Consider the following 13,165-nt stretch of genomic DNA (forward strand, 5'->3'; position numbering starts at 1 on the left):
TTTTATTAACGAAGAAAATGACCTTTTAATATGGTGGGCGTCGGCTTGGAAACTGATTTACTTTGCACACAGCCGCTTCAGTTTGCTTGCTACAAACCCACTCCCGTGGAAAGCGGACGCAATGCGCGCTCCAAAGAGGAAGTATCAGCGGAAAGCCGCCGCCGGCATACGCTTACCGTTTGCGATGTGCTAAACTTCCTGCGGCGCCGCCGTTTCCTTTTCCTGTGGGTTAGGTAAGCAGTGTTGCGCTCCTGTTTCTCTTCTCTTCAGTGTATCTTCAAAATGATGCTACGTGTGTGCGTGGTCCTTCTTCTGGTGGCTGCTGCCGGCGCAATCGTGTGTCGTCCCGGCTTCTGCGACACCGTCGACTGCCCGCAGGTGTCGGCCGAGAACTGCGACGGCCGCATCAGCAAGGAAGGCAGCGTCTGCGGCTGCTGCGAAGCCTGCATTGAGCAACTAGGTGACACTCTCCCTCTCCCATTTACTCTCGATGCACACTAAGCTGTGGCCTAAATTAAAACTTAAAATGCCCAGCATTTGAGTAGTTCTCGACATTTTCGGGTCGATTGCTTGAGGAGAACTGATCTTGAATGCTCAAATCTTGTAATCTTTACAGTACCTCTCATTTCTAAAGCTACTTTCAAATGAAGAATCAATATTGGCAATAACAGGTACTTAAGTGCAAGAGTACGGCTGCGAAGGAAAGTTGCAGGAGGCGATCGGATGATGATAGTTAAAGAATTCGCTTTCTTTGCAGGCTCTGTCTTGGCCTCAAATTTATGTAGAATTTGTCAAAATACGAAATAAACAACATGTGATCTTTTCCAGTAATATGCGTTGTGGGGACAGTTGGTTCATACTCAGATAGCTTGTATGCGCACAAAAAGACGACACAAAAAGACAAGGGAGACAGGATGCGCTCCGTCCTGTCTCCCTTGTCTTTTTGTGCGCATAAAACCTACCTGAGTGTGATCTTTCTTCTACACAGCACATATAACAATGTGTTAAGTGGTGCTTTTGCTGCCGCTAGGGTCATTCTCATGAACTATCATATACCGAGGCTGCCTCTGCCACTTTCATATAATTGGCCTAATAGGAACCGAGCACAGGGGACACACTTCACCGCAGGTGGTCTGTGAAAGCCTCGACTATATAGATTTTGATAGCTGAAATGGGAGAAATGTCCGAAACCGCGATTGAACCACCCTGATTAAAATCCTTAAAATAATATTATTTGCAGTAGTATTTCATGCCGTGAGTTGTGTTTGTTTCGGTTTACTTCAGAAGTAAAAGAAAAAACAACAACAGGGAAGCGGCCTTGCTTTGTGTATACAAGTCCGATATCAAAAGAAAAGAAATCCCCTACACTACTTCGAAAAAAAAAATACATTGGGTCATGCTCATCTCAAAATTGCCTATAAGCTCTGCTTGGTACGACGTCTGTATTCTTAGTGCCCTTTCAAAAAGGAACGTTTTATATTTTTGTTCTCCTCTACCTCTTTACAAAATTAGATGCAGGGACCCCACTCAGTGGCTGCTTTTTATAACATAATGATACGCGCGTAGGTTGGCACCAGATAGTGATACCGAAGTTTTCTTTATCGCAGAAAGAGGTGGATGAAGGTCCAATGATAAATAATAGATTGATGATAACAAGCCATGCACAGAACAGCGACGCACTGTCGGGAGTAAAAGAGATATGCAACGTCCAGCCGCCGTCATAGCTTGAAAAAAAAAACTGCTAATAGAAATTAGGGGAGGGGGAAGGCTACTTAAGCTCCGTTTTTAAGGGTATGACGTGACAGCGTAGGCTACCAACCCGCATATAAAGCCCATCAGCTCTGACTATGGTGCGTGAACGTGCCTGCGTGGCCTATAAGAAGCAAAGGATTTAAGAGCACACGAAGATCGATCCGCCATCCCACCTCAGAATTCCGGCTGCGGCGGCCACTTTTCGATGGAGGCGAAAATCAAGACGCCCGTGTGCTGTGCGATGTCAGTGCACGTTAATGTACCCCTAGGTGGTAGAAATTTCTGCACCCCTCCACTACGGTCTCTCTCATAGCCTGAGTCGCTTTGGGACGTTAAACCCCACTAACCGAAACAAACCAAACCATCCTAACCCAAATGACCAAGCCGAGTTGGCAGCTCTTCCCGGCTTACTGATATCACGTGGTCTCGTTAAGTCGCAAAAACAATCGAAGAATGAGTGATCGGCCATGTAAAGTGCCACTCGCCATCTGCCAACGCCATGCCCGTGATTTTGCTTTTCATTCAAAACTGAAACTGACATCGGATTTTCAGTGTAATATCCTCTTTAATGCTGTCGCATTAAAACTCTATTGCAACCTCATCTAGCGGCAGCATTTACCATACTATTCCACAGTTTTGGAGGATTTGACATAGCCAACACTCACAGACCGCAAAGGAACGAGTGCTAAATTAATTCCATTCGGCATCATGAAACAGTATAGATACAAAAAAGCGAGAAATCCAGTGACATGTTGTGCAAGGTAAAGAGTTACTAGGCAGAGCCATAGTTCACTGAATTCGGCAATTTTGAAAAAGAAAGTACACAGGTACTCGTTATATAGTTATCATCATCATCGTCATCAGCCTGATTATACCCACTGCAGGGCGAAGGCCTCTCCCATATTTCTCCATCTAACCCGGTTCTGTGCTAGCTGCATCCACTTGACCCCTGCGAACTTCTTAATCTCATCCGCCCACCTAACTTTCTGCCGCCCCCTGCTACGCTTTCCTTCCCTTGGAATCCAGTTTGTTACCCTCAGCGACCATCGGTTATCCTCTCTTCGCACTACATGTCCTGCCCATGCCCATTTCTTCTTCTTAATTTCTACTAGAATGTCGGTAACTTGAGTTATTTCTCTGACCCACTCTGCACGCTTTCTATCTCTTAATGTTACCCCTACCATTTTTCGTTCCATAGCCCTCTGGGTTGTCCTCAACTTAAGTAGAACTCTCTTGGTTAGCCTCCACGTTTCAGCCCCATAGGTGAGTACAGGCAAGATGCAACTGTTGTATACTTTCCTCTTGAGCGATACCGGTAAGCTACTAGTCATAATCTGCGCGTGCTTGCCAAATGCGCTCCATCCCAATCTTATTCTTCTTGTTATTTCCTTTTCATGGTGCGGATCTGCGGTTACTACCTGTCCTGAGTAGACATATTCGCCTACTACTTCCAGTATTTCGCTACCTAATGTAAACTGCTGTTCCTTCCCGAGGCTGTTGAACATTACCTTAGTCTTCTGCATATTGATTTTCAAGAATACCTTTCTACTTTTCCTGTCTAGGTCATCAATCATTATTTGCAGTTCATCCCCCGAGTTGCTTAGCAAGGCAATGTCATCAGCAAATCACAGATTACTGAGGTATTCTCCATCTACCCTTATCCCTAACTGCTCCCATTCTAAGTCTCTGAATACTTGCTCTAAACAAGCTGTGAACAGTACTGGGGAGATTGTGTCTCCTTGCCTAACACCTTTCTTTATGGGAATTTTGTTACTTTCTTTATGCAGAACTATGGTTGCAGTGCAGCCCCTGTATATATCTTCCAGCACTTTCACGTACGGCTCGTCTACCCCCTGATTTCGCAATGCCTGCATCCCCGCCGAGGTTTCAACTGAGTCAAATGCTTTTTCGTAATCAATGAATGCTGTGTATAAGGGCTGGTTATATTCCGAGCATTTTTCTATCACCTTGATGGTATGGACATGATCGATAGTAGAGTACCGTTTCCGAAACGCTGCTTGATCCTTGGCTTGATTGCAGTCTAAGGTTGTCCTGATTGTATTAGCGATTACCTTAGTAAATACTTTATACGTAACAGACAGTAAGCTGATTGGTCTATAATTTTTAAGGTCCTTAGAGTCCCCTTTCTTGTGAATAAGGATAATGTTTGCATTCTTCCATGGTTCCGGTACCGTCGATGACACCACGCACTGCGTATACAGGGTGGCCAGTTTTTCTAGCACGATATCCCCAGCGTCCTTCAGCAAATCTGTAGTTATCTGATCCTCTCCAGCTGATTTCCCCCTTTTCATAGTTTCTAGTGCTTTCTTGACCTCGTCCTTCGTCACTGGTGGAACGTCTGACTGTTTTTCCCTACCGCCAATCTCATTACGGTCCTGACTACTTTGGCTACTGTAGAGATCTGTATAGAACTCCTCAGCTACTTTGACTATCTTTTCCATATTAGTGATGACGTTGCCCGCCTTGTCCCTTATCGCATACATCTGGTTTTTGCCTATGCCCAATTTCTTCTTTACCGCTTTAAGGCTTCCCCCGTTCTTTACAGCATGCTCAATTTTCGCCATGTTATACTTCCTTATATCGGCCACCTTGCGCTTATTGAATAGCTTTGATATCTCGGCCAATTCGATCTGGTCTGTTGGATTGGAAGCTTTCATACTCTGGCGTTTCTTAATCAAATCTTTCGTCTCCTTAGACAGCTTACCGGTATCCTCTCTAACTATCCTACCACCTACTTCTACCGCGCACTCAGTAATGATATCTCTGAAATTATTGTTCCTTGCCTCTAGGGTAATGTCGCCATCCTCAGTTAGAGCTGAATACCTATTCTGTAGCGAGATCCTGAACTCTTCTGCCCTCCCCCTCACCGCTAATTCGTTGATCGGTTTCTTTCTTACTAATCTGTGGCGTTCCTTCTTCAGATTTAGGCTAATATGGGACCTCACCATCCTGTGGTCACTGCATCGCACTTTTCCGATTACCTCTACATCTTGCATAATGGCGGGGGTTGAACACATTATGAAGTCGATTTCATTTTTAGTCTTTCCGTTAGGACTCTTCCATGTCCATTTCCGGTTCTTCCGTTTGCTGAAGAAGGTATTCATGATTCGTAAGTTATTGCGCTCTGCAAATTCAACTAGTAACTCCCCCCTGCTATTCCTAGAACCAATGCCATAGTCACCTACTGCCTTGTCTCCTGACTCTTTTTTCCCTACCTTGGCCTGTACAACCTTCAGTTTATACCGCTTATTAAGCCTAATTACGATGCCTGCAACCCTCTCGTTAATACTATAGAATTCATCTATATTACCCGCTATATACTTATTGACAAGGAAACCTACTCCTAGTTGTCGCCTCTCTGGTAAACCTCGATAACACAGTACATGCCCATCCTTCAGTACAGTATATGACTCATTCGGCCTCCTAATCTCACTAAGCCCTATGATATCCCATTTCATGCCCTCTAGTTCCTCTAACAGCACTGCTAAACCAGCTTCACTAGCTACGGTTCTAGCATTAAACGTTGCCAGGGTCAGTTTCCAATGGCGGCCTGTCCAGCGGAGCCAGGCTTTCTTAGCACCCCCTGCTGCGTCACAGGTCTGACCGCCGCCGTGGTCAGTTGTTTCGCAGCCGCTGGTGACTGAGGGCCGGGGTTTTATGGAGCTTATCATAGGAGGTTGCGGCCAATTACGGCACCAGGGTGGCCAACTCCTGTTCCGGTGAGGGAGTGCGTTGCCGGAGGTGTTCACCGGCATCAGGTCGCACCCCAAACCTGTGTATGCAATTCCATCGACACGCGGATTTTTTTTTTTTTTTTTTTTCATCCGGTGGAGAATTGCGCGGCACCGGGATTTGAACCCCTGTTCTCTTGCATGCGAGGCGGATGTTCTACCGCTACGCCACCGCTGCAGTTAGTTATAAGAGGTAGTATTCCGGATCGTCTGAATGATCTTAAGGATAAAACGCTACGAACATGCTGTGAACACAACCAAAAGCTATCAGCTTGCTTCATGGTTCTACCTATAAGGGCTATGCTTTTTTTAATGCTTTTTTCATCCACGTTCTCTTCTTAGAATATATGCTACAAACTTTCCCGCCCAGTATGGCCTCTTTAAAGTTTCCTTGTAGCATCATATGCTTCAGGCATTACGATACGGATTTGTAATGCCCGCGGTGTTGCTCAAAATAAACAAATATGCCGAGGGCTCCTAAGAATACAAATGTGCTTTATATGCGAAAGCCTTAATGTCTCATCTCGAGTTTTGTTGAGAAGTTCATCGACCACACGACCTAAATATAAATCCCGCTTGCTACCAAGTGATGAAAGCGCACTTTGCCTGGCCTTTAGTCGGTAGAGGGGTGAGCTCTCAACGCAAGGGTTACGTCCCCCTTGTAACTTAATAATTCTTCAAGGTAAATTCATTAGTTTATAGTAAATAATTCAAGAGGTGCGATTGACTTCATTTGCATTACGTGCCATGTTTTATTCACATGTGACGTCACGTTCACGCGAGCTTTGTGAAGTGTTTGAAATTTTCGAGCGAGGTCCTTAGACTGTGTATATGCCATTTTTTTTTCTTGACGGCACAGGGGTTCTTTGCCAGTGAGCCGCATGATGCTTTCGCGTTAGAAAAAAAAAAGGATACTGTTTAGTTTTGTACACGGAAACACATTCATCAATTTTGTGTCGCGTGCTGCGTTAAGTAGCTCAATGAACGTGCCAAGAAAACCGCAAAGGACGATATTCTAATTGACGTGTTTTTGAGATAAAGATTTAAACATAAGGCAGACTATCAATATTCAGCAAACATGTCTAGCGATTTTACTGTATCTGTATTGGTAGGTACTAGAAAGGTTTAGCTTACCGTGATTCGCGATCCGCCACCATGACCCTCTACCGCGCGTGGGTGGGTCCCGATGGGTCCCGACGCGGCAGGTCTATGTGCTGACATCCAATATGTGGCTGTTTCTGATGTAGTGGAAGAAGACGTAACTCCTAAAGGAATTTTTCGCGATGGAGCGCCGTCGCGGAATTGGGCTTTGAATTACCTGCTTGTAAACATGTTTTCTTTCACATTAGCATAATTCAGCTCCGGTATAATGTACTTCCTTTCGCTTTTTTTTTCTTTACCCTGTACTCGCAGATGAGGGACAGTCTTGCTTCTTGTCTTTTGCGACGGGTGTGCCTCCGAAGAGTGAATGCAAAAAGGGATTGTTTTGTGACCCGGACACCAGTGTCTGCAAGAGGCTGCCATAGTAACAAAACACCTCTGCTCTTACCTTAAAAGGCCACTCTCTGCAAGATCTGATTGTTGCTGGAGAAGTTGAAAAATAAAATGTTTTGCACTTCTTGTTGGCAGTTCCTTTGTGGTAGCCTTTGGTTGCTGTCCGTCCGTCAATACGTGATTTGATTACTGGACGTCGGTATTTTACTGAATCGTGAAGGTTAATGAATACTCAAGCGTACAACCTTTCGTTTTTCTTCCATTTGAAAACGAACATTCGCTGCAAAGGAAGCGCATTTCTATCTTGTCTGTGTGTCGTATCTGTTGCGCTTAAAAATTTTTGAAAGCGTAGTCACAGTGATTCCTATGTAGCACCATTTTCTTGAGCACGTGACAAATTAATGCAAGGTACTACGAATTACAAGTTTGCATTTGAAACACTAACACATGCAGATTACCTTCGAAATATATATAAAAAAATCTTTCTGCGTCAAACGTATTTGTAGTAAACCGCGTCTAAATGGCTTATACTCACTTGACAAACCTTGTCCGTCTCGAAAACCCGGTCCGGGAAGCGTTCATTGACAGGCAGCACTATATCGGTGTCTTCGACCTATAGAGGGCCTAAAATACCACGTGGAGGTCCCGTATCATCCGTGACCTAGCAGACCTAGGCGTCTGCGGAGGGATGCAGAACTGCTTGGACGACTTACTGGCTTACCCCACATTCCGAACCCGTCAAGGCATAATTTTCCCATCACATTTACCAAAGAGAACGGCGTACCTTAGGGGTGCATTTAAGTACAACACTTTTGATAGTAAGTATTAATTCTTTAGTTAATGTAATCCTCAAGTCCATAAAGTATAATCTTTATGTCGAACACCTATATATAGCATGCACCTTCTCCAGTATATCTGCCTCTGAGAGACAAGTACAAATCACGTTGAATAAATCAATTAAATAAACAAACAAGCCAAGAATGGATTTAAGTTTTTCTCTCATGAAAAAAAGCTGTATCTGAAGTGTTCTCACAGAGGCGAAGTTTACGAATTGATTCCGCGCTACGACACTTCAGTTCAGTTCAGTCGTTCAGTCGTGTCCGACTCTTCGTGAATCTATGGACCATATCACGCCACGCTTTCCGGTCTCTCACTATCTTCCTAACATCACATAACTTCATCTGCAGCGCTTCGAAGATGCCATCTAACCATCGCGTTCGCTGCCTACCCCTTCTCCGGTGACCCTCAACCTTTCCCAACATCAAAGCTTTCTCCAGCGACTCCTCTCTTCTCATCAGATGACCAATTTGACCCTCCAATGAGCAGTCAGGGTTTATGGTCGACAATATCGACTGATTTGATTTTCTGGCCTTCCAAGGAACTCTCAAGAGTCTCTGCCAGCACCACAATTCAAATGCGTCAATTATTCGGCAGTCAGCCTTATTCACTGTCCAACTCTCGCATCCATACATCACAACTGGAAAGACCAGAGCACGAGTTATACGGATCTTGATTGGCAGTGTAAAGTCTCTGCTCTTTACTAGGCGGTCAAGGCTAACCATGGCTCTCTTTCCCAGAAGCAGGCGTCTCCTAATTTCATGGCTGCAGTCTCCTTCCAGGGTAATCTTGGAGCCCAAGAATAGAAAATCTGTCACAGCTTCCACTTCTTGTCCCTTGATTCTCCAGGACTTGATAGCCAAATTACCAGTAATACAAGAGTGCAAATGTTTAGGCGTTACGTTTGAAAAACAAAATACAGAAACTCTGCTTTTACCTCGCATAAACGATTTCAAATAGGATCCTGTCCGAGCCCTTAGAGTCCTAAAAGTGCTCTCTCGAAAACGGTGGGGGTGTGATCGAGCAGCCCTTTCGCAAATCTATCGCTCTATGGTGCGTTCTAAGTTAGAATATGGGTGCATATATATGTAGGGCTTAGGAAGACCACAATACTTGAAACGACTCGAAAGTGTTCATATTCTCGGCCTGTAATTATCATCTTAAGCGTACTGAACAACCCCTGTAGCCAGTCATTATGTAACTTCTACTACAGGACCCCATAACTACACTGATGTGCGCACACGTCCTCAAATCAGTGCTTTCCCTAAACCTCTCTGCCACCATTCCATTGTCACCAAATGCTCATCTAGAACGCTGTTCTGCGACTAACTACATTTTATCAGACGTTGATACTTCGCGCTTTGAAGATAAATGGAAAGTTAACCTTACTATAGTCATTACCTAAGATTGCACCAAGAAATGACCCTCTACCTCCAAGGTACAACCCCTCTGCAGTATGTGACTTTCCACTCACTCATCTACGAAAAAAAAAAGAAAAAAAAAAAGACCATAGGAGCGCATGCTACAAATTTTTTTTTTTGTACACCAAGGAAAATATGGTGCTACATCGAATTTGATAGAGATGGCTATAAATAGCAATGCATTGTAGGGAGTGCAGTAGTTTAATGTTGAAACTAAAAAAAAAAGAAAAGATGATACGACTGCCGGAGTGCGCCTCGATTTTTACTTCTGAATGTTACGCCATATGTGTTGTCGTCGAGCATAGTAAAAAAAAAAAAAAACAAAAAAAAACAACAACAGTCATCTACACTGATTCTCTGAGCATGCCCACTGCTCTACAGCAAAAAAATGCTGAAGAACCTTTATTAGAAAACATCATACATAACATAGATATAGTCACAGCTCGAAAATACAACATAAAGTTCTGCCGGGTCCCTAGCCATTTTCGGATAGAGGACAATGATAACAAATTTATATTCTGAAAAGTCATTTTTAGTAGAATGGAAGTCGTATAGACAACAGGGACGTTTTACAGACATAATCATGCGTAACTTACGCGTCGGCCACACACACCTCACTGACAATTTTTTATGACAAAACAAGACAAACCCCTCCGCGAAATGTGCGGCAGTGAACTAATAGTAGATCATGCTTTAATTTTCTGTGTAGAACTTGAAGAACTAAGAAAAATGTTTACATCGCTTTACAAAGAAGACATCCCATTACACTCCATGCTGCTTTTAGGGTAAGAGGCAATGGTTGAATACTTACAAATTTTAGGTTCCTTAAATAAGTGAGCATTTTACACAAACTACAGATATCGAAAAAAATGCTGACCGTAACATCACACTGAAATATGGTTTGGCGCATGATAACCTTAGTCGCATTTGCGCCATAAAACTCCAATACAACTAACTAATAACTTGTCAAATGCCTAACCATCGTCCAACAATTACCAGACAATGAACGGATGCAGTGCTAAGATTACTGATTTTGTTTTCGCCAAGTTTCTTGTCGCTGTGTGTACCGAAATGTGAGATAGTAAATTATACCTGATATTTAAGCTCAATCAAATATACTAAGGAGGGACACTACCACTAGTGATTAGAGCGGTACAACAAAAAAGTGTTCTTGCTCAAGTTTTTAATAAACGTTTCGGTTTTCAGTGATCGATTTTTTTTTTTGCACGTTTTCAAGGCAGAGTAATTCTGTCTATTGCTACAACTTCCCCGAAGAAGTGAAGGTGGAAATGAGTAAATTTGAGAAAATGCTGAAAAAAAAAAAGGTGCAAGTGGTCTCTAACAAACACGTCAATTTATACATCCTCAACAAAAACCGAAGCAAGGGATGAACCGTGAGGCAGGCACGCCTGAAGGTACAGAAAACGGTAAAGAATCAGTGTGATTTTCAGTGACGAATTGAATTCTGTTTCACAAGAAACACTCGATGCATAAAATAATATGCAGGTCTATGTTCAGTTTGCTGAACCTTAAAAAATGTGATTGGGGGTTAACGAGATCAATCGCTTTACGGAAATCTAGGGATATCCATTCAATGAGAATTCGCTTGTCTACCGCGTCAAATTGAGCCATGGCTAAAGAAAACGAGGTGCGTCTCACATGAAAATGATTTCACGAAAGCCATGCTGATTACGAAAAAATTATTTTCAAGATTACAATATATGGCATGTTAAAATATTTTGCATGCAAAACTTAATAATGATATTTTTTCTGTAATTAGGAAATAAATGAGCGCCTCCAGATTTGAATATTGTACCTCTTTCAAGTCTCCTGACAGCTGTATCGAATTCAAAGACTGCGAAAACAATGCACTCAAGTAAATAGAAGAATATACTCTTGTACTCGTTAAAATTTAGAATTGATGTCATCGATTTTTCCAAAACAATGAAACCTTTAAATGACTAATTACACTTTCTACACAAGACTGTCAAAAACATTTGAGTCCATTAACGGATATTTCACCGAGAGAAAAGAGAGAAAGGAAAGATGGGATCGCTTAAAAGAGCCTTAGACAAGGCATAAGTGAGTACCTGAGCCCACTGTGAGAGAGAAAACGAGACAGAATGATCGACCGGTGGCAAAACTCCGCAAACTGTGATTGACTACGCACACTACTCCGCACACTGTGATGGATGGATAGCTGCGCCGCTGCTATCATTTAGACCTATTCCTTTATACTTGGCAACAGTAAGGATGTCCTAAAAGAGTTTTGGCGTTGTCAGTTAACAATGATGGAAGTGTGCTCCGAAAAAAAAAAAAAAAAGCTTTCTTGACTCGACGTGTTTCAATGACCTTCGATAATCAGAAGCAATGGCCCGATATTTATTTTATTTATTACAATACCCTCAGTGCCTGCAGGATGTTATAGAGGGGTTAGGTAAAAAAAAAACACATTAAAAAGTCTACAATACGCAAAAATCATGATGCAAATGCCTGTTCGATGACATACTTGGTGTAAAGTGACTTGAAAGATGATGCGTCTTCAATGCAGGCGATATGGGGTAGAAGGTGGTTCCACTCAGCGGTAGTCTTCGGTAAGAAAGAATTAAAAAGCACATTCGTTTTACAAGTTGGGATGGCAACTTTATGCGGATGATCAACATGTGATGATGCGTAGGATGGTATATTAAAAGAAATATTCCTGTTTTAGTGTTTCGTTATGGAAGAAAATGCTGTGAAAAGACTGGGGTGTGAAATATTTCTATGAACTGCAAGATTAGTCAGACCAAGTTTAGATTTCATTAAATAAACACTAGCCGCGCGGGATTATTTGGAAAGTATGAAGCGAGCTGACCGAATATTCGGAATAGATTCTATATCATTCATTAAAGTGGATTGCGCGGGTTTGCATATTGATGACGCGCATTCTAGCTTTGGCCGTATTAATGTTTGATAGAAGAGGAACTTCAAATGGGATGGAGCCTGAGAGAAGTTTCTGCATGTGTAACCAAGGGTGCGGTTTGCGTTGTTAATAAAATATTCTATGAGCATGCGCCAGGATAAGTCTTTAGTGATGTTATGATATATTTATAAAATAAAACTTCATTAATCTTGTAATCGAACGTTAGCAGTGATCTATCATTGATCAGTAGAACCGCTCTGCAATAAAGCAGTGTTTAATTTTACTTTAAATACGTTTTAGTTAAGTATCGAGCCATGCGGAACGATGCTTGCACGTAAGACACTAAAGATATGCATTTTTGAGCCAGAAAATTAGCCTTCGTTTTTAAAAGGCTCATGTTTGTTTCTACAGTAGGAATAGAAAAGATTGGCATGTAAACATATAAGAAAGTTTCCAGCCCTGCATTCATTTGCGAAAAATATGCTTTTGAGTAATCTCCGATATATTTGGGATTATTTTGCGTACGTGTGTTACTGCCTTCAAGCGCAAACTGCATGAAAGAGTGGCCACTGAGGCCCGGCAGAAAATGCCGAACACTGAACTAGTTCGGAAAACGAAGTTAGAACAAGACCAGGAATATTAGTGCAAGTAGGTGTGGTACGAGTAGCTATGGTAATTAGCTGATACAAGTTAAAGTTGGCACAGAAATTTGTGAACTCTGTCTTGCCTGATAACAATTCGAGAGCGGGGGGCGATGTAATACATGATGGCGGACTTTTAGAGCGAACTAGCGAGCACATGTCCGCTTTCTTAAGAGCGTCAGGGCGTCCGACCCAACCGCGCCACGAAGCAAAATGAAGCCCATGCAATGCATTATTTCCGTATCCATCTGTATCTGTCCACTTTGCTTCAATATGCGGCCATGTCGGATGCAACCGTGCCTCAAAGTGAGCGACCCATCCACGCGTGTTCACACTAACAAAAGGCCACCTAATACCAGATCAGTT

At 42.7% G+C, this 13,165-nt stretch overlaps 1 protein-coding gene across 1 annotated transcript; it reads left to right on the forward strand.

Annotated features, from left to right (window-relative positions):
* The first annotated feature begins 258 nt into the window (after nt 1-258).
* LOC146180585 (uncharacterized) lies at nt 259-7,124 on the forward strand. The gene is made up of 2 exons (XM_084576086.1): nt 259-460; nt 6,918-7,124. The coding sequence occupies exons 1-2, from the start codon at nt 283-285 to the stop codon at nt 7,028-7,030; spliced, it is 291 nt and encodes a 96-aa protein (XP_084432212.1). The 5' UTR covers nt 259-282; the 3' UTR covers nt 7,031-7,124.
* The last annotated feature ends 6,041 nt before the right edge of the window (nt 7,125-13,165 follow it).

Source organism: Amblyomma maculatum, chromosome 8 (genome assembly GCF_055883805.1).
Source record: "Amblyomma maculatum isolate TAMU_Amacu chromosome 8, ASM5588380v1, whole genome shotgun sequence".
Taxonomy (NCBI): Eukaryota; Metazoa; Arthropoda; class Arachnida; order Ixodida; family Ixodidae; genus Amblyomma; species Amblyomma maculatum.

What these genes read in the sequence shown, in the direction of transcription:
- LOC146180585 (XM_084576086.1), top strand. Translation starts at nt 283, where the DNA reads ATGATGCTACGTGTGTGCGTGGTCCTTCTTCTGGTGGCTGCTGCCGGC. An exon ending in AGCCTGCATTGAGCAACTAG is followed by an intron (nt 461 to 6,917) that starts GTGACACTCTCC and finishes CTGTACTCGCAG; the next exon opens with ATGAGGGACAGTCTTGCTTC.